General features: G+C 40.4%; 1 protein-coding gene across 6 annotated transcripts in view; it reads right to left on the bottom strand.

Annotated features, from left to right (window-relative positions):
* Positions 1-1,865: 1,865 nt before the first annotated feature.
* The window catches only part of carmil3 (capping protein regulator and myosin 1 linker 3), a 91,622-nt gene continuing 73,497 nt past the window's right edge, over positions 1,866-19,990 (bottom strand). For 2 of the 6 annotated variants that reach the window (XM_031310561.2, XM_031310559.2), the window contains 11 exons: positions 18,596-18,662; positions 17,780-17,967; positions 16,547-16,626; positions 13,076-13,195; positions 11,325-11,484; positions 9,279-9,648; positions 8,320-8,426; positions 7,989-8,202; positions 7,100-7,171; positions 6,583-6,702; positions 2,592-2,632 (listed from right to left, as the gene is read on the bottom strand). In XM_031310561.2, coding sequence (XP_031166421.2) covers positions 2,592-2,632; positions 6,583-6,702; positions 7,100-7,171; positions 7,989-8,202; positions 8,320-8,426; positions 9,279-9,648; positions 11,325-11,484; positions 13,076-13,195; positions 16,547-16,626; positions 17,780-17,967; positions 18,596-18,662 — 1,539 coding nt within the window. Of the gene's footprint in view, positions 2,633-6,582; positions 6,703-7,099; positions 7,172-7,988; positions 8,203-8,319; positions 8,427-9,278; positions 9,649-11,324; positions 11,485-13,075; positions 13,196-16,546; positions 16,627-17,779; positions 17,968-18,595; positions 18,663-19,990 lie in introns of all 6 variants that reach the window. The other 4 variants (XM_031310562.2, XM_031310560.2, XM_031310563.2 and 1 more) reach the window with 4 other exon arrangements.

Here is a 19,990-nt window from a genome sequence, read left to right as displayed (position 1 = left end):
AAGGAGATAGGACACACAATGTACTGTTTATTATTTTGGTAACACTAAGCTGAAATCCTTTTTTGAGTTGCGTTATTATATTACTTAACAAATAAGACCACCAAGACCTGAAATAATTTCTTAACATCATATGTGTAGTGGAACCCTCGTGTGCCAGGCTTTGTTACCTAGGTTTGTGTTGCTCCATAGGTACACAGTGAGCACACTGGCTCATAATGTAGAAGCTCATTGCCAGCCTTTCACTGTTGACACACTGAGTCAAGTGGCTTGCTGCTGACCCATCTGCTGGTGCTGAAAAAAAAAGAAAAAACACACACACACACACACACAGTTTATGCATGTGTGAGCCGCATAGGTTTCGATATAATGTAATGAAACATTCAGCTGGGCATATGGTGTGTGGTACTCTGTGTGCATGGAACGACAGAGGGAGAATTAACCGAGCTTATCAGGTGACCCAGTGAACATGAATGCAACACCTCTGGCTGTAATCTGTCCTGGCAGTGTGGGAGATCAGGTTGACTGGATGAAGGGAATTAAATCGCTTGTCTGGAACAACTGACGTCTCACGTGTGTGCCTGAGACAGAGAGCATGCAACACAGAGGAGAGAGCAAACAGAGTGAGAACCCACTGTAGTCTGCTGTTTATACGCCAGATATGTAGGAGTAATTAATGAGCATGTTTATATTGTCAGTTACAGGAAGTGCTGATCTTGCTTATTAGCAAGTCTCTTCTAGACATCAGAATGATGTCATCATCAATGATCTGCAAAAATCAACATCACAACAGCTGTTTCCCTATGCCTTTTTTTGCCTTCATTACTGCAGCGACAGTGGCTAGGATCCATGTTTATGGTGACCAAGTATAACTTGGCAGCCACAGGCAGCTACAGGAGAGAGGAAAACTCAGTCTCTGCTGCCATCTGCTGCTCTTATTTTTTTTTTTAACAAAAACTTTCTTCTTTACTTTTCATGATTATTCCGCTAAGACAAGAATATTGTCTTGTCTTTTTTTTTTTTTTTATTTAGTTAAAGGAGTGCTTTACCAAATTATTTTTGCACTTCCATAAAGTTGGGGGATGCTCCAGAGACAGACTTTTAAAAGAATTGGTTAAATCGATGCAACAAAGGGTTAAGATGTCCTGACTTGTAGCTCCTGGTTACATGTCATGTCATGGTAAACGTCAATGTAGTCTTGCAATCCCAGTTCTATCCCCACAGCACTGTGGAGTAAAGTCTGGCTGCACCACAGATTTTGGGATAGGAGAAAAAAAATTGCATTTCTTGAAACCAATCACAATCGCCTTGGGCGGCGTTCAGGCCGCAGCAACGGTGGCTCTGTAAAATGGTCTCAGGAAGGAACTTTTCATTTTGGTTGAACATTTGCACTCTGCAAAAGAAAACACCACATACAATATTATATAAGGTTAACTGTTCACACAATACAATAATGTTAGAATGTTAAATTAGCTGGATACATGGTTAAACGTAATTTGCTCTTACCAGTGTATCGCTGAGTGTACTTGGTCCATAGCAATCCCCTGCATGGTAAACGCTAAGCTATAAGCTAAACACCTCATTGCTCCAGCTCTTCACTTAATTCATGAGAGTGATATCAATATTCTCATCCAGCTCTTTGCAAGAAAACAAGAGTACAATCCCCAAAATGTCTAACTATTCCTTTAAAAATTGGTAAGTCTAAGCCAAGTGAACCTTAATGACAAACTGGGTTTTTTTTCTGAGAAAGAAAAAAAGGCTAAGTAGTACACCCCATGATTAATAAACTGACCTACATGTGGCATTCAGATTATATTTAAATGTAAATGTAGAAAAACCCATCACAAACGTGACTGTCAATAATCCAATTCCTTGTGAAGTCAATTTTATTTATTCTGATTCATAGAAGCATTTTTAGAAAATATACTCATTTTCAGGCCTGCAAAATCAGATTAAAACTGTAAGGGATTCACTGCTGACTTAAATACTCTTGAAGAGATGGGAGTGCTAAGTGCATGATAACACATTTCTCAATCATCATCAATGTCAGCATACACCAAAAAGCATACTTACAAACACAGTTATCAAATGATGTATTATCACAAATAAAAACATGATTGTTAACTGGTAGTTACCACAATGGTTAGTGCAGTTTTATATTCGGTATTTACATCTCCATTTGAATAAATACAGTACAAATTCACTTTAAGTAGTCACAGATTGTCAGTAAAAGACAGGGAGGGGGATGAGAAGACAGTGTTTTCGATATTAAATGACTTTGCACAAATGCACAAAACAGTTCATGATGAGCATACTGGAGAAACATTTAACTACTGTGTGTGCTTTATGTACTGCAGGTCAGAGCTTCCTTTATGCCTGAGAAAAACCATAGCAAGTGCAACCAGTTAAAAACAGAAAGCATACCAGTACATGCATTTTCAGCAACAAATGTTTACATGAATTAAAAAGGAAGAAAAGCTGCTTGTTGGAGCTTTGTCAGTTAAGTCCACACAGTTTTAAAAGCTTGTCTCTGTCCAGTCCTCCATGTTCCAGTCTGTCCTTCCCAGCAAACTTCTTCTGATCCACTGGTAACGTCATAACGCATCTCTGTTACCAAGCTGGGGGCTTTCATAACCTAAAGAAGCAGATACTGTGTCAATAAATGACTTTAAAGCTGCACTAATCAAACTTTTTACATTAGCAATTGATCAAGTGAGTATTAGTAAGTTTTCATGAGTAGAGACAAACTTAAAGAAAGTTTATCACCCAAACCTTCAGTCCCTTTCAGTTTTACAGAGCATTTTAGCACCATTTTAGCTCATCGTTTTGGTTTTACAGTCCACAAACACAATATCAACTGTGTTTCCAGTAGCAGCAACATTTTATAGCAAAAAAAAAAAAAAACAGTTGGTGGAGACTCGAACACAAACATGACTCCAACTGAATGCTAATGTTGTTGCGTATCTGCTTGATGTGTGTAAATAGGAAACAATTTCACCGTATCAACTTTAAAAGGTTATTTCTATTGACCCCAAGTAACAGAAAATCAGTTATTGTGTTTAAAGCTGCACTAATCAATATCTTATATTATTAACAATGGATCAAATGTCTGTGTGTAATGTGAAACAGGTTGCCCATTGTGCCAAACTCACAGAGAATAATCACAAAATTTTGCGGTTGCCCTTAGCTCTGCATAGCCTTTTGGTCTATTTCTATTTTGGATCATTGTTATGGATTTCTCGCACGCAACTCCGCTCTTGACGACCTTCTTTTAAACCGTAGCAGGCAGCTGTTTTCAGCAACAACAAAAAACTCTAAATAAATTAACCAACTGTATTCTACCTGCTTAGTACCAAATGGCCGAAAGACAAAGTTAGCAACTAGCTAGTGAAAATAGTGGAGCATTTAGCTGCTAAATGCTAAAAGGAGAATGAAAATTAGATTTCCATTCAACAGGGCTGAAAACCCGACTCCAAATGAATGCTACTGTTTTTCTGTGTCTGCTGGATGTGTAAACAGTGTGCTAACAGGTTTGACATATCAGTTTTATAAGGTGATAATACTGTATGTCAGATATGTATTTAGCTTGTTCCACTGCCCAAAAGTGGGCACAAAAATCAATTGTTACACTTCCAACATTTAGATTTCATTATGTACAGGAAAGCTCAGTGTTTCCCACACATAGACTAATTCGTGGCGGTGCGCCGCACTATCAACACCTGCTGCCGCACATTGCGTTTCGTTATAAAAAAACGAAACACTATTTAAAACACAGCTTATTCGTTCAGCTGCAATTCCTTTCCCTGCTCTCCTCAGTCTCTCTGTCACTTGCGTCTCGCTCACATACACACACACAGCCCCTCCCCCCGTGCACACAGGAGAAACAGGAGAAGACGGCTGGCGAAATTCACAAGTTCACGAAAGGTTGGTATGTATCTCGCGAACACCTTTACACAATCACACATTAAAAAGTGCTATACAAATATTTTATATTCTGAAGACAATGTTGTCAGTGTGTTAATGTTGGAGTCCCGACCCGACTCTTAGAGAGAAGACACACCAGCCCGATAACTGGGCGTCGGGCCGTCTGGCGAGGTCGGTGACTTGAGTCTGTTCGGTGTGTTCCGTGCCATCGGCCGTCCGAGGAGCCGTCGGCATTCATTTGGGCGGACCCGACATGTTCAGTCGGAGACAGGGCAGTCGGGACTCACCCAGAGATGGGGAGCGAATGAGCCGCTCAAAATCTGATGAAAATCTTTTAAACTGACCTTTGTCAATCTGAAATGAAGACAGATTCAGCAACTGCACGGCCTATTTCTCGCTTAAAATGTTTTCAGAAACACGTTTCGGTGAACTATTTTAGTCCAATATGAGATCGTATTCTGAACAAGCCGCCATGACAGTCTGGCTGTGAATTTCCGGAGAAAAAAGAACCACGTGACACGTTCGTCCAATCAGCTGCCGGTTTTCATTTTCTGGGAAATAATCAGACTGTTAATGGAAACAATACAGAGCAGCGCCGCCTGCTGGTATGGAGACATATTACATTTCGCGCAGAGCGTACGCTCAAGTCAGCGTCGCCTCAGTGTGTTCTGAGGCATTTTTTGGACCTTGGGACCCGACTGATCAAAGGAGCGGTTTGCGGTAAAATGCAGTTGGGTTGTCGAGGTCAAAACACTATATGTAGCAGCTGTGAATCAAATAAACTTATTATAAATAATGTTATGTCATTTTTTTTTTACTCTCAACAGAGTGACCAGTGTAATTAGTTATGTTATTAATTTGTTTACAATATTTTCAGGCTTCAACCAGTGCTGCTCAATTATAAAGAAAGGGTCAGGGAGAGAAACAGATAGATTTAGGGCTGTCCTCGACTAAAGAAATTCTTAGTCGACTAACACTTATATGATTTTGTCGATTAGTTGATGTAATCGACAGAGCTGTGCTCTTTGAGAGGTGATTAAGACTAGAAAAGCACAATATAAATGTAGTTAATGAACCATCTGTAAAACTGAGTTTCTCCACAATTAATCCTGCAAAAGCACCACTTTAAATCTTGTGTTTACCAGAAATGTGCTCATAAGTTTCTTGGAAATGAGTAATTAAGCATGAATAAGCATAAAAAATGACTCATCAACTAAAGAAATCTTAGTCGACTAAGACCAAAACGACCGATTAGTCGACTAATCGACTAAGAGGTGGCAGCCCTAGATAGATTCGTTAGGCATTGAAGAAAGAGTAGGAGAGGACAGCGTCCTCCTCAGTTTTTGATACTTGATTGTATGAAAATAAGTATCTCTCTCTCACCCCGCCCCCGGTCTGGCACAGGGCGACCGACCGACCCCCCCCCCCCGGCTACAAATTGCTTTCTAATCTGTGGGAAACAATGTTGCTTGATGTATCAACCTATGTTAAATGTAGCCAGGCACAGAGAACCACTGCAGTTTCACACTTTCTATATAAGTGGCTTTTACACCATCATTTGTGGCATGGTCCTTGTTATCATTCTCACAGTGATAATTGCACCCATCAGCAGGTTATGTATTACAGAGGTAATTGGCAGGGGCTTTTGCCATGTCATTAGTGTCCCTAGCTTTCCACTGCCACAGGCTTTTCATCTTCAATGCCAAATGACTGAAATGTAGAAATGGATAACGAATCAGCTAAACATAGCTGCCAATTACCTCAATAATACAATAATACAACATAGTATCTATAAGGAATCAGCTAAAATTAAAGCAGGAGTGAAATGCTAAGTTTGTCGTTTATTGGCACCATCCATGCAGTGTCAGATCTGGCTGCCAGCTGCAAAGAGACGTTTCTGGAAAACAGGCAAATTACATCTTTAAATTATGTTTTATGATCTCTTTCTTTGGTCAGCCATTTATAAAATACCGGAACAAGCATGCATTCAATATGTTAGGTATGACTCATCCATGTACAGTGCTATGAAAAAGTCTACAGAGAGGAGTTTTTGCAAAAAATGAATAAGCTGTGCACACCTTTTATCTCTTTTAATGAACTTCATAAAGATTAACAGATGTTCTTAATACCTTGCAGGGTTCAACAATAAGGGTTGCCTGATGGCCCTGGGGCAAGTTAAAAGCCACTTCGGACAAGTACTTATGACATTACCATATCATAATCATTTGACTTGAATGTGCCGTTGATCAATCAAGAATTGAGTTGGCACTTGATGCTTTTGACGTTTTTTTCAAAATTTTTGTTACATTTTTGTCTACATTTTTGACGTTTTTATGGGGGTTTTAAACGCTTTATTGACCTTTTTTTTTCTACAATATTTTTTGACGTTTTTCCTCAGATTGTTTTCATAGGGGCCAGTAAAAATTCACTCCGGGCAAGTAGAATTTTTTTTTTTTACTTACCCGACCGGTCAATTGAAAAAAAAACCTTAGCATCGAACCCTGCCTTTAGTATTGAATTTTATTTTCATTATCTATTTTAAATTAAAACTGAGAAAAATCACTGTATTGCAATGAACTGCAAAACCTCAAGGGTGCAAACTTTTCCTGTCACATGGCTGTCATACAAGACATATTTGCAGGAAGTGAAACAGATACATACACCTGGTCCCAGCAGGGCAGTCCAGGGATCTGTTTCTGTACTGGGGGAAACAGGGCTTTTTCACAGGGAATCTGCGATCTGAGGGCCTCTCCAGATCGTAGGGGCTGTTCCGTTCCATGCCTGAGGGGAAATGGCATGAGAGACAGACAGACAGACACACACACAGACAGACACACACAGACACAGACACAGACACACACACACACACACACACACACACACACACACACACACAGAGTGGGGTGTGGGAACTGAAAAGAGGTTGCAGGGTAAAGCAGTAATGTGGTACACAGCCAGGAAGCTCTACAGGCTTGGGAGCAGATCAAATAAGAGACTCACGCTGCTTTTATTTGATACAAAATAACAAAGGCATTGCGCCATTGTTATGAATTATGAACAAAAGCAACAAGATGTGCATTTGTCTCAGACATCCATGTGTAGAACCAAACAAAGCATTCATGCTATGTACGTATATCATAATGTGTGCACAACAGCAGGGGTACAGGGCATACAGTACCTATGTCAAACGAGTTGGACTTCCTGGTGTGACGTGATGTTGCTGTAAATCCATTACGACCTTCTTCCCCATCTGATTGGTGGAACAGGTTTAATCATCATTATCATGATCGTCATCCGCACTTATTCTGTCCAAATGGCCTGACAGACATCATCAACAACATACAGTATTCCGTATGTTGTCACTTTATTCTAATCAGCAAGAGTGCCATGTGCAGAATCTGAAACCTTTTCAACTGAAAAACCAGGAAAATTACATTAAAGGTCCCATATTGTAAAAAGTGAGATTTCCATGTCTTTTTTTTAATTATAAAGCAGGTCGAGGTGCTATATAAATAATGTGAAAGTATCAAAACGTTCAGTCCACGCTCCGCTCAATCCCCAGAGAAATGCACACAGCCCTTATTCAGAAACTGTGCCTTTAAATGAGCTGCCAGGACTTCCGTACGGTTGTGTCACAGCTTTACTATAAGTGTGTGTAGAAAGTACCTCTACGGTGCCGTTACAGTCATTCCCCGGCTGCAATGACGGTGCAGAGACTCAGAGAGCGTAGATGCGCACGACCCAGAAACGCTGACCAATCAGAGCAGTCTGGAATTTTTCGGGAGGGGGGTTTAAAGAGACGGGCGCTAAAACACTGTTTCAGACAGAGGGTGAATACAGGTATTCAGACCGACAGTATAAGATAAATAGTGTATTTTGTTTTTACCTTAGGCACGTAAACATGTTCTAGTAGAAACTATTACTACAAAATACAAGTATGAACCTAAAACCGACCGTAATATAGGACCTTTAAAGTAACAACCACACTGGTTTATCATGAATGATCTACCACATCACAGTTCACCACTGTTTCTATCCTTTGCTGTACAGTAACATTGTTACAGCACCTTGACTGACAGGATCTCCTGCTTCTATCCCCGGCTTGGCAGATGCTGGTGAGCTTTTATTCTCGGCGGTCCCCTCCTCTTCAATGATTGGCTGAGCAGGAGGCAAGCTCCTCTGGTCACTGGTCGGTTCTTCACCCTTATTGACAGGTGAGGTTTTGGCAGAGGTCACAGCCTTTTCCGGAGAGGTCTTGTCTCTTGAGAGATCGAGACTGGGCTGAGGGAGGAACACAGCATTTGTGTGTTACAGTATGTTACACATCAGAGTCTAGTGCGTGAGAGTTTGTACAAAATGTGTCCTATTTTTTCTTTGTTTTACATGCTGTACACATACCTTATTAAGTAGAAGAGAACGCTGTCCCTCTGGCACTCGCGCTCTCTGCTTCTCTTCATGCTTTCTTTCACTCTGGTCTTCTTCTCCTTGCAGCCTTCCTGCCTCTTCTGGTGAGACAGAAACACAGTCAACTCAGACCTTACAATGATCCAGCAGAGCTTTGTTTGAAAACCTTTAAGCATGGAAGCGGAGTAGCAGGTGCACACATTTCATGTGCATTCTGTAATTGGAAATGTTAGCTTGACTAGACTGGGACTGAAATCACTGGCAAATATACAGCGCACAAAGAAAGAAAAGGTATAAAGTAAACAAGGAACAATGAAACACCTCCAATTAAGAACTGGGTTGCTTGACATTTCTGTGTTAAATTCTTTCTACAACTTCAAGAGAGATAAAATATCATATGCATATTATGCTGGCCAATGGTTTATACGCACGTTTATCTGCTGGAGGGTTGTCACGTCACTGATGTTGTATTCAGTTAATGAGGAACAAAATAGCAGCAGCTATTATTATTTATTGATGTGCACATTCTGCAGCTAGGTTTCCAATCAGAGGATAAAAGTGTACTTTTCTGTACCATTTCTTTGTTTGCAATGTCAATTTGCAGATTTCTACATTGATTTTATGGCATGACCGGTTCTGGCCTCAAGCTATTGTACTGATCTCTTAATTCCCTTTGAGCCAGAGTACAGTCAATAGCTACTTTTGGAACTGTGGAGGTTTTGCTCATTACAACATCTAGACTTGAAACCAACAATAGCCCTTAACAATGTCCCTATCCATGTAAAGGCCCCTATAGTTTGGGACAGTGAACCTTTGGGACTAAGCCAGTCAAATCTCTGTCTGTCTGACTTGTACCACTTTCTCTCATTAAACTCACTTTGATAGACGTCTTGAACAAATCTTCTTTTAATGATGTTGATCTAATTTTGTCTTTTCTGTCTGAGTTGCAGTACCTAAACTCTCCTGCAGGTGTCTCTGCCTCATGACAGCCACACTTGGCTTGGTGCTCTGTGGGGGTGGCTCTGGCCTCGGCCCACAGGGGGCCATGCTTCCACCGCCGCTCTGTCTGTCCTCCTCCATGTCAGCCTGTGAGTCTGTCAGGGGTACGATCCTCTCCTGCGTGCCCGTCTCCATCTGTCTGTCCGTCTGTTGTTTGGAGGACACCACGTGGCCGTTACTCCGAGGATCTGCAGGGACATCTGAGATGGTGGTCGACCCGTCAGTATCTTGGTCTGTCTCTTTGATGTCACAGGTGCTGCTCACATCCGAGTCCTCGATTTCTGCCCCGATGCAGCTGTACACCATGCTGACCAGGTCTGTGGACTGGACAAGGACAAAAAAAAAAAAAAAAAAAAAAAGATAAATAAAAGAGTCCTCAAACCCAGAGTAATTTGACTTCACATAGCTGATAATATGCTGTCTAGGATTTCCTGTTGTCGATGATGTACTGAATGAATTAACTGTGTAGTCTGGTGGTAACAGCGGTGAGAGTAAAGGCTACGATTAACATTTCTTAATTGTAGTTAAATCAATTATACCTAAATTAAATTATCCCTCATTTTCCTGGGAATGTCCTCAAATCCCCTCAAGGCTCAGTGAGGATCCATGGACTCTACTTTGAGGACCAAAGAGATTTGGATGACTCCAACTGTCTCTGCGCAAGTGCGTGCATGCGTGTGTGTGTGTGTGTGTGTGTGTGTGTGTGTGTGTGTGTGTGTGCGCGCGCGCACGCAACTTTGGGCAGAGAACAGGGTTCCCACACCTTCTTAAACGTCAAATTCAAGGAGTTTGACTTTTTGATAACTTTCCAGGCCCAGTTCTCTCAAATTCAAAGACCCAACATGGCATAGTTTGAGACACAGCTCAAGGTGAATTACTGTTACAACACTGAGATTTCTTTATAATGAGAACTAGCAGGCTTTACAGAAGCTCACAGAGAACAATTACAAAGAGAGAGAGGCTTGAATGTGTGAACACTTCTCATCGTGCTGGGTTACAGTGATGGCAGACTATGTTGGAAAAAAATGTATTGTGTAAATTGAGCGATAGAGACAGAGAATAGAATAGACTTTAAAATGTTTAAAATAGGCCATATAGTCCTCCACACCTCTGACAAGCTACTCACATCCAACACAAATACAGGAGTAAGAATAGCAGATAGGTGGCACAGCATTCATCTATGCATTTTGTCGTGCCATGTTAAACTACATTTAATTATTTTATTACTGTAGATTGAAAGCAGACAGAAGATATGGTATTAAAATAGTTGCACATTTCCATTTACTTCAACTGTTTGTTGTGCCAGACTGGTACACTATTCCAGAGAATAATGCAATGTGTGCAAATTGGAAATTAAATACACACTTAAAAAATGTCACAGTTCACAGACAAGGTCACAGTTAGCTTAGTCTCGCTTTGCCACACCTTCCTCCACAGCGCTGCGGAGGAGGGTCTGGCTAGTCCACACAGCATTCTGGGATGGGAAAAATACGTGCTCTGGGTTATTGGCATGTCTTTAAACCAATCACAATCATCTTGGGCGGTGCTGAGCGCCGAGCGGAGCCACGGTGCCGCTGCAAAATAGCCTCGGGGAAGGAACTTGTTTTGGTGCAACGTGTGTACGTTCAAAAGGTTGTTTTAGTCATGCAACAGAAAACTCAGATTGGACAGATAGTCTAGCTAGCTGTCTGGATTTACCCTGCAGAGATTTGAAAAGGAGTTAACAATAGTCCTCATAAATCCACCGGATTTTAAAATTCCAACACAAAGAAAGCGGAAGGTAAGGACATCCGGCGAAAAAGAGTGACATCCAGCGGAATTTCCGGCGGCAACGGAGCAATCCTGGAAGTGGAACGTTGTGGATATAGACTACAGTTAGCTAGACTGCAGCACCCCTGGAGTTGGTTCAGGATTAACTCTCAGTAGCTGCTTGCTACTAATAAGAGTTTGAATTTCTAACGGTCACATCATACTCACTGTGACTGTCTCCAACACTGTACCTGTCTCTGGATGAGGCAGGAGGGGCTGGCAGCCCTCATCCCATGCACAGGTACACCCTGCATGGGCCGAGTTGAAGGCATGGTCCCGTTTGCTCCAGGAACAGTGCTCTCTGGCCTCCCTGTTTGCTGAATCATCGAATAGACGTTCTCTGAGGCGCTGCTGGAACAGACGCACAGAAAAACCCAAGACATTTTGATTAGTGAATCATATTTACACACATTTATGGGGATGAGGTTTGACCTGAGAGGCAGGGGAAGATGAGAGTAAGTGTTTGGTGATCTAACTTGCCCTTACATTTACTTACTTGCTATAGTATTAATATATTGTACACTAACAATCTGCATTTATTTACTGTACAGTACAAGCTCGTACTTCCTATGTCACTAATTTATTGAACGCTTCTTTGGCCGCTGTTATTGTCAGCAGTATGCTGTTGCACTTCCCACACACTCTGAGCTGTTGTAAAAAGACAAAAGAAGTGGGTGCAGAGGGCAGCCATGTGAATGCAACAATGAACAATCTCTTTGATTGCTTAGCAACAATCTGCAGGTAAAATGTGACATAACATGGTTAACTGTGTTTAAAAAGCCATTTCTATCTATGGCTACCCTAAAGATGAATCATCTGTTCTTTTATTCTCCTCTTTCAGACTGCTGTAGGCCGCTGTAAAACTTGGCCTCTGTTTAAGAGTGTAACTCCTGTGCTTTAGCGTGGTTGTTAAACAGCAGAGGTGATTATGCACCAGTTTTTTTAGCCTCACCACAATTCCTTAAAAAGGTCCCATGGCATGAAAATGTTACTTTATGAGGTTTTTAACATTAATATGAGTTCCCTCAGCCTGCCTATGGTCCCCCAGTGGCTAGAAATGGCGACGGGTATAAACCAAGCTCTGGGTATCCTGCTCTGCATTTGAGAAAATGAAAGCTCAGATGGGCTGATCTGGAATCTTCCCCTTATGTTGTCAAGGGGAAAAGTTACCTCCCCTTTCTCTGCTTTGCCCGCCCAGAGAATTTGGCCCGCCCATGAAAAAGAGAGAGACATCATGGCTTGCAAACAAGCAAAGCATGGCAGTTGGTCAAGGCCACACCCCCACCCTCCACCTTGCCCCCCCCCCCCCTCAATAGCATTTAAAGCTACAGACACAGAAATAGCACATCCTAAGGAAAGTTCATTGTGGGACTGGCTCTAGTGGCTGTAATTCTGCACCAAGGCTGAATTTTGGGAAAGAGACTTCAGATACAGTATTAGGGGACCACTAAGGCCTATATAAAAGCACTGAAAAAGCAGCATGTCATAGGACCTTTAAAGTTCAATTTGTGTGCACCTCAGTCAGCTGAAAAACATACATAGCTTTCACTGAGGGCCTTTTCTCCTCCATTTTGTGTAACTGTAACTCCTTTCAAAGGGGAAGTTTGCAAAGCCTACTGAGTGCATTACTCTCCCCACAGTTATTCAGCTGTGTAATCATTTTTCTAACATGTTTTACGCCTTATAGTTTCTCCTATTCGCAATACTGCCGTCTACTTTTTAACTATAGAGCCGTTATGTGCCATACATTCAAAGCGAAGGAAAACAGTTAATCTAAAACAGCTAAATATTTTTTTCCATTAAAATATTCATGAAGCTATGCAGTGATGTTAATGCCCAGCGCTGGATTAATTTAACAGCCATCCCAAACTCTGGCTCTGAGTACTTAAATGTTTCAACTTTCATCCCCTCCTTCCACTCAGCCCCTGCGCTGCATACTGACTCTGAGTCCTGATTAGAGATGGTGGAGCTGCGGTTCTTGCGGAAGCCAGAGAAAATGGACAACACGCTTCGTCTCTTCTTTCTCCTCAGCGACTGGCCCTGATGGAGGGATGACAACTGACTGAAAGGGAAAAAAAGAGGAGGAGAAACGAGAGAGGTTATTGGAAAAGACAGAGCAAAAGAACGGATGGATACAGTCATTTTGGTGATGTTCTACTATTAATTATTGACCAGTATACATTCTCTGCAAGTCATCATTGGCTTGCGGATCTCAGTGTTAACAGCTGACTACATGACATGTGTTATGAAAATGAAAATACAGATGGCATAATATACAGTATTTGACAGAAGGCATAGTTTATGCTGCGTCAATGAATCTTTTTCATGCACAGCTGGTGAGATTAAGCACACACTGTCATATGGCCTTACAATGGTTTGGGAACTACTATTTCCATGTGGTTTTGAGTAGTGCTGTTTGAGATGCAAATTTCTGAGCCATGTATGATTATCTTACAATCTAAATCCATATTTTTAGGCTATGATGTACCCAGATGAAGTAAGTTGCTAACAAATGCCTAGCTTAAGAACTGACCTTTAGTGTGTCGAAATGATCATTACAACAACTTTAAGTCTTAACCACAATTGTACTACTCATAATGTAAATTTAACAATACTCTATGGAGTGTTCAGTAGAGTAGTTTTTCCACATGTAGTCTGTTAGTGACAGTTTTTAAAACGGCCAATATTTCGGGGTATTAGTGTAGTCAACGGATATCCAGATAAGACTCTCTTCCTTGTGTACGTCATTGTTTACAGTCCGATTAGCAACTTGAGACACGAGAATGAAGTTGAGAAACAAAGTCCACGACTGGATTGCTTCACAATCTTTATAAACAGAAATCTGCATATGAATGCAGATAAATAAATAAAAAATCTAATAAAAAACCAAGTTGCTTTAGGAGCATGTTGTTTATTCATGGACATGACATGCATACATACATGACATAGTCCTGTTTTTAATGCATTTAGTATGAACTAAGTATCACAGAGGAGGAATACTTCTTATGTAGGTATATATCAATATATTGCTATTTTTGGTTCAGCAGGTTGATATGGGTTTTATTGTGTCCATAGCAGATGTACCCTATGGTAAGACTTAAAGCAATGTGATTCACCTCTTTATACACAATTAGTTTGATGCATCTAGATACACGTTAAGCAGCCACAGGATTTATATCATTCACTTTAGCCCTATCTGGATGAAATGTATGAAATGATTCTGTTAATACAATGTGATGGAACACTGGTAACATTTCCATTTTGGCTATACTGATATAGTATTGAAGCACATCCAAAGGAGAAAGGAAACTCAGAAGCGTTCTCTTGTAATTATAAATTCTATAATTCTAACTCAGTATCTCAAGATTAGAGATTAGCATCTTGCAATTAGGACATCTTTATGTGATAATTATGAGAAGGCTAGACCATAGTTATGATAAAAACGACCAGTTGCCAGTTGTTTTTTTTTGCTATTATTTCCTTCTTGGTTTGAGGCTTTGGGAGAACCTGATTCCGTCACTGACTTCATGGGATTTTTCATACTGTATGTCAACATTGCCCAGGAATCGTAAGTTAACACTTATGATTTACATAAACCTGCATTAACTTTTTTTTCCTGCTTGAGGGCAGCGGTGGGTATGGGTGGAAATCACCAGAGGCCTCACGATACGATATAATCACGATACTTATGTCACGATACGATATTATTGCAATTTTAAACATATTGTGATATTCTGCGATATATTGCATTTTCTTTTTTAATTTATTTTTTTTTATTTTAAAGATTATTTTTTTGGGCATTTTTAAGCCTTTATTTATAGAGGACAGCTGAAGACATGAAAGTGGAGAGAAAGGGGGAATGACATGCAGCAAAGGGCTGCAGGTGAGAGTCAAACCGGCGGCCGCTGCGTCAAGAAGTAAACCTCTATATATGGGCGCCTGCTCTACCAGGTGAGCTACCCAGGCACCCAATATATTGCAATTTATTACCTATTTCCAAATTTCAAATTATGTGTCCAAAAGGAAGCTTTGTCAATATCTGTTTTATCTAAAAAGATAAATGTCTGTTTGTTCATCTCACTTCAATTTTATTGCTACAAAAGTGTCAAGCAGATAAACTGACCAACACATATATAATAATAGATCGATACTTGCCGTCTGTGTATCGATACAGTATTGCCACAGAAAATATTGCAATACTATGCTGTATCGATTTTTATATCATCACCTTTTAACTTGACATGGCACACTTGCTTGCAAGCGCGCGAGCTAGCAGATTCTGAGCAACATCGGCATTTGTTGAGTTGCGTTTGTGGCCACCTGGTGACTACAAGTCTAATATTCACTATTCATTTAATCATTGTTATCTCTTTTTTGTTTCCTCTAGTTTTTTACAAAATATCTGGCTCTTTGGTTGCTAAATGCTCTACTATGTTCACCAGCTAGTCGCTAACTTTGTGTTTCTGCCGTTAAAAGGTGCCCTGTGGTGTTTTCTTGTTTCTAAACCCATTGTATTCTTTAGGTCTAACACAGATGGTGAAAGCATTTCCTTCCTTGTAAAACATTTGCAAAGCCAATTTTTCTTACAAACTTGAACTTTGCATTGTTTAAATTCATGTTTGTTAGCTTGCAGTCTTCTTCCTTGCCTTTGCTGCTGCATTCTTTCTTGGTGCGTTACTGCCACCTGCAGGTCAGTGGAATAGTGTGAAATCATTGGCTGGAATGGTTATTGTGCCCCTTGTGTACGACCCTTACACAAAAACATTGCTTCATAGCGCTACTAGTGGTCAAAAGCCCCACAGGGCACCTTTAAGTGCTAAGAAAGTAGCGTACCCACTGAGGGCTGCCTGCTGTGGTTGGAAAAAATACTGATGAGAGCGCTGAGAGTGAACCAAAACAGTCGTTGTGGGTCTTACAACAAATACAATGAGCTGAAAGATGATTAAAAGCTCGGTAGAACTTGGGAAAACCGGGAAACAATTATTTTGGTTTGTCACTACAAGCGACCCCTTTCACATTGTCATTTCATCCATTGTTAATATAAAAATATTGATTCTAGCTGCTTTAAGGTCACTCTAGTAATCTACCAGCCATAAGTCCCAGTCAGAAGTATTTTTTTTAAATGGTAACTTAACTCTTATAATATAATTCTTTTGTCATAATTACAATACAATTTTCTCATGATAAAGACATGAGGCTAACTATCTAATGAGAACTGTCAGATTAAGATCTTGCATGTTAGGTTGGATATGCTCCTATCAGATGCTGAAGAATAAAATATCAGGTTTTACTAATCCACCGGATATGGACTACAGTTCCCTTAAAGTGTGTGCTCTCCTCAGGGGGCCACTGTAGTAATGACAAATCTACTGCATTTCTTAAAGATTGCACGAAAACTGATTCTGTGAACTACCTGTCAGGTAGAACTCTCTTGCTGTAAAAATCAGGTAGTCCATCTTCCAGCATATTGACTCCTCCGTTCTCCGAGCAATGCTGCAAACAGACACAGACACACACACACAGACACACACACACACACACACACGGAAATGGATAGAATAACAGGATAACAATTATCAATCCGTCATGTCGGCAAAAAGCTGAAAGGCTGACAAAAGGTATTATCATTTCAAATGTCTGGCTGGCAGAACAGAATCCACTGCCAACAGAAGTCTGTTTGTGAAACAACTCCTCATCATGCTGCCGTAACTGAGTTTGTACCGATGTAGAAAAAGCTTTTTACAAAGTCTCAAAACAAACAAGCCGTTTTTAGTTAGAAGCTGCCCCATGTACCCTGGGAGATGGCTGTGCATGATTAACATCGAGTCAGAGACATATGCGACAGCTTCCTACTTAAAAGGACTTATTTTTGGAAAGTGCCACTGGCATGGCAAACAAGATAAATAACACAAGTTTGCACAAAGCAGTCAAGAGATAAAAGAAACCCCTGAAAACTATACATGCTGGGTTTACTTTCTCACCTCTACACCCTTCTGAGCTCTATAGTGGAAACACACAGACTGAACTTCATGCTGCAGCATGAGATAAAAAAAATAATGGAGCGGTTAAATATACATACTGTAGATGTCACTAGCACAATAAAGACTCCTTTACCTTCAAGGTGCCATAAAAGATCCGGACGCCGTTTTAAAAAGTGTTAGCTGTGTTAGCGATCTGTATACAAATCTCAAACAGTTGTTTGAGAAACTGCCGTTCAGAGTAGGGCTGCACAATTAATCGCAATGTTATCGAAATCATCATACGGACTAGTGCAATATTCAAATCGCAGCAGGGGGGGAATATTTTTTAAAGGCAAAATGTGCGTCAAACCATTCTGAATAAAGTATTGTGGTGCTGCAGACGTCCCGGTCTACAAAACGAATCCTACAGACTAAAGAAAAAATCTTTGTTTGGTACAGATCCTTGCAAAAATCACACTATAATCATTATAATTTCTTTTAATTTCAATCATTTTCAATGAAAATAAGAATAATGCTACAAAAATGAACACTTCCTCCAATATCGTGAATCATATCGCAAGTTCAAAGTTTTCCGTCACAAGAAGCTCGAGAAAGAGGTGATTCCTGCCTACTGGAGCTCATAATAAGGTCACAAGTCACTTTCACGCCATTTGTCATCGACTTACAGATTCTGGGGGAGGGTGCCCTGCTCTGTGTCTCCGTGGTGGGCGAGGCCTGACGTGGGTCACGTGACGCAAGGGCGAGCCGTTGGTGGGGAGGGTGGACAGACACTCCCATGATGCCGAGTGAGTAAGAGGGGCAGAGTGCGGTGGAGCAGAAGGGGTAGGAGAGGGACTGGGCTCATCACCTAGACCTACAACGAGACAAAATAAAAATTATTTTCAGGTCACATTTTGGCCTACAGTACACTGCATATATTTCAATTAAATAGATTGAAGTTGAAATCAAATAATTGCTTATGACATTACATTTTTCTAAAGTCAAATATGAAAAGACAAATTTTCGTCTAGGCTATGTCTTTATTTACATAGCCATGCTAATGTAGCTGCCCGGTGAGGCAGATAATGGATGAAAATGGAGAGGCAACCTCGCTATTCTTAGACCATAACCACTAGTGAAGCAAAAATGTCAAGTTTGGCCTGAGGGGGGTATCGGAGAAAAGGCCATGTTATTACCTAAGAAGGGTTAATCCTTCAATTTAAAGATGCAAGATGAATACACTGGCATCAACACATTAACTATTATCATAGGCATTAGTATGGGTGAGAAAAAATAAAGCTAATTTAAATTTTGAAAGAAGTGAGCACTCATTTCATTATGGTAAGTTGCATACTACTTGTATGGCTGAAGAAATACAGTACTTTCATTGTTTTATTACAAATAGAGAGTCAACTGACCCTGACCCTGCTATTATTGTAAATATATCATGCTATATGAGCACTTGAGGGCAATTAGCTGTGAGCCAAGGCACAAAAACTCACTCGGTCTGGTGGAGACGGGACGAATTCTTCTAGTTCTCGAGGTCCGCTTCTTAATGGCAATTGTGTCCTTTTGTCAAATGAGATGAATGTACAATAAGCGGTGGCTTCATTTTAAACACTACATCCAAACATGTTAACACAGATGTGACAACAACACACAAAGCAAGCAAAAAGAATAAGGGGGTTATGTATTGCATTTCAGTATTTTCCTATTCGGTACATTATTATCGCCTCCAGTACATTTTGAACCATTACCATGACTCTCCTTAAAAGGTATAGTTAAGTTGTATGAGGTACTTATCCATAGTGAGTGTATTACCTACATGTAGATGGCGGTTGGCACACACATAGTTTAGAGAAGCAGGCAGGAGTACCAACATGGAAGCTAAGCAATGTACTGCTGTGGACGGGGCAGCAGCAAAACATATTTTAGACACCTAAAAAAAAAAAAAAAAATCTATATTGGTTTAGGTGTACACTATATTAAAATATTTCCACTGCTCTATCTTGCCATCAGACAGCCCTTTACATGACGCATCCATCTATGCTCTCTTCAAAGCCACCCGACTCCTTTGACAAAAACAGTAATTTTACCTCGCAGAACACGGGAGTTGCTGGTCTACCACCGCCTCGATCAGTTTGTTTTATTGTTATTGTATGTTTGGTGTTTTAAAGGGTTAGTTTCACCAAAGCAAAAATAAATATAGTGTACACTTAAACTGATATTGATTTTTTTAAGTGAGACTTTTTTTTAGGTGTCAAAAATCTGTTTTGCTGCTGCCCCCATCCACAGCAGTACATTGCTTAGCTTCTGTGTCGGTACTTCTGTCTGCTTCTCCAAACTGGGGGCGTGTCGACCGCCATCTACTGTAGGTAACACATGACTATGGATAAGTAACTCATACAACCCCACTTTAAAAATTCTGAACTATCCCTTCAACAACCAACAATAAAATGGTGTGCCTTTATTTCAGAGGAAATCAGTTTGGTTGCTTTACAGCAGGGGTCTTCAACGTTTCTTTAAGCCAAGGACCCCCTAACTGAAAGAGAGATGGAACGGAGACCCCCTAATACATATATTGTAGAAAATGAAGTTGCATATTAAACTGGGCCTACAATAACATGTAGGGCGGCCTAGAGCCATCATACCTTTTTTTGCATAGGCTATTAAAGTAGCCTAATAATTGTTGGCATGATTTTATAAATCATGTTTTAATGTTAAACATGTGGCACAATGAATCCTTAAAATGAACTGCATCTGTGGATGGCTACCTTAGTGACTACCTAACCTATAGGCCAGTATGCCTATTATCAGTGGGGATTTATATTTGCTAATAATGTGTTGGATTCATGTTAAGACTTAAATTTTTGAAAAAGCTTAAAAAATTCACAATA

Source organism: Sander lucioperca, chromosome 9 (assembly GCF_008315115.2).
Source record: "Sander lucioperca isolate FBNREF2018 chromosome 9, SLUC_FBN_1.2, whole genome shotgun sequence".
NCBI classification, from domain to species: Eukaryota; Metazoa; Chordata; class Actinopteri; order Perciformes; family Percidae; genus Sander; species Sander lucioperca.
This window is presented reverse-complemented; position numbering and strand designations above follow the sequence as displayed.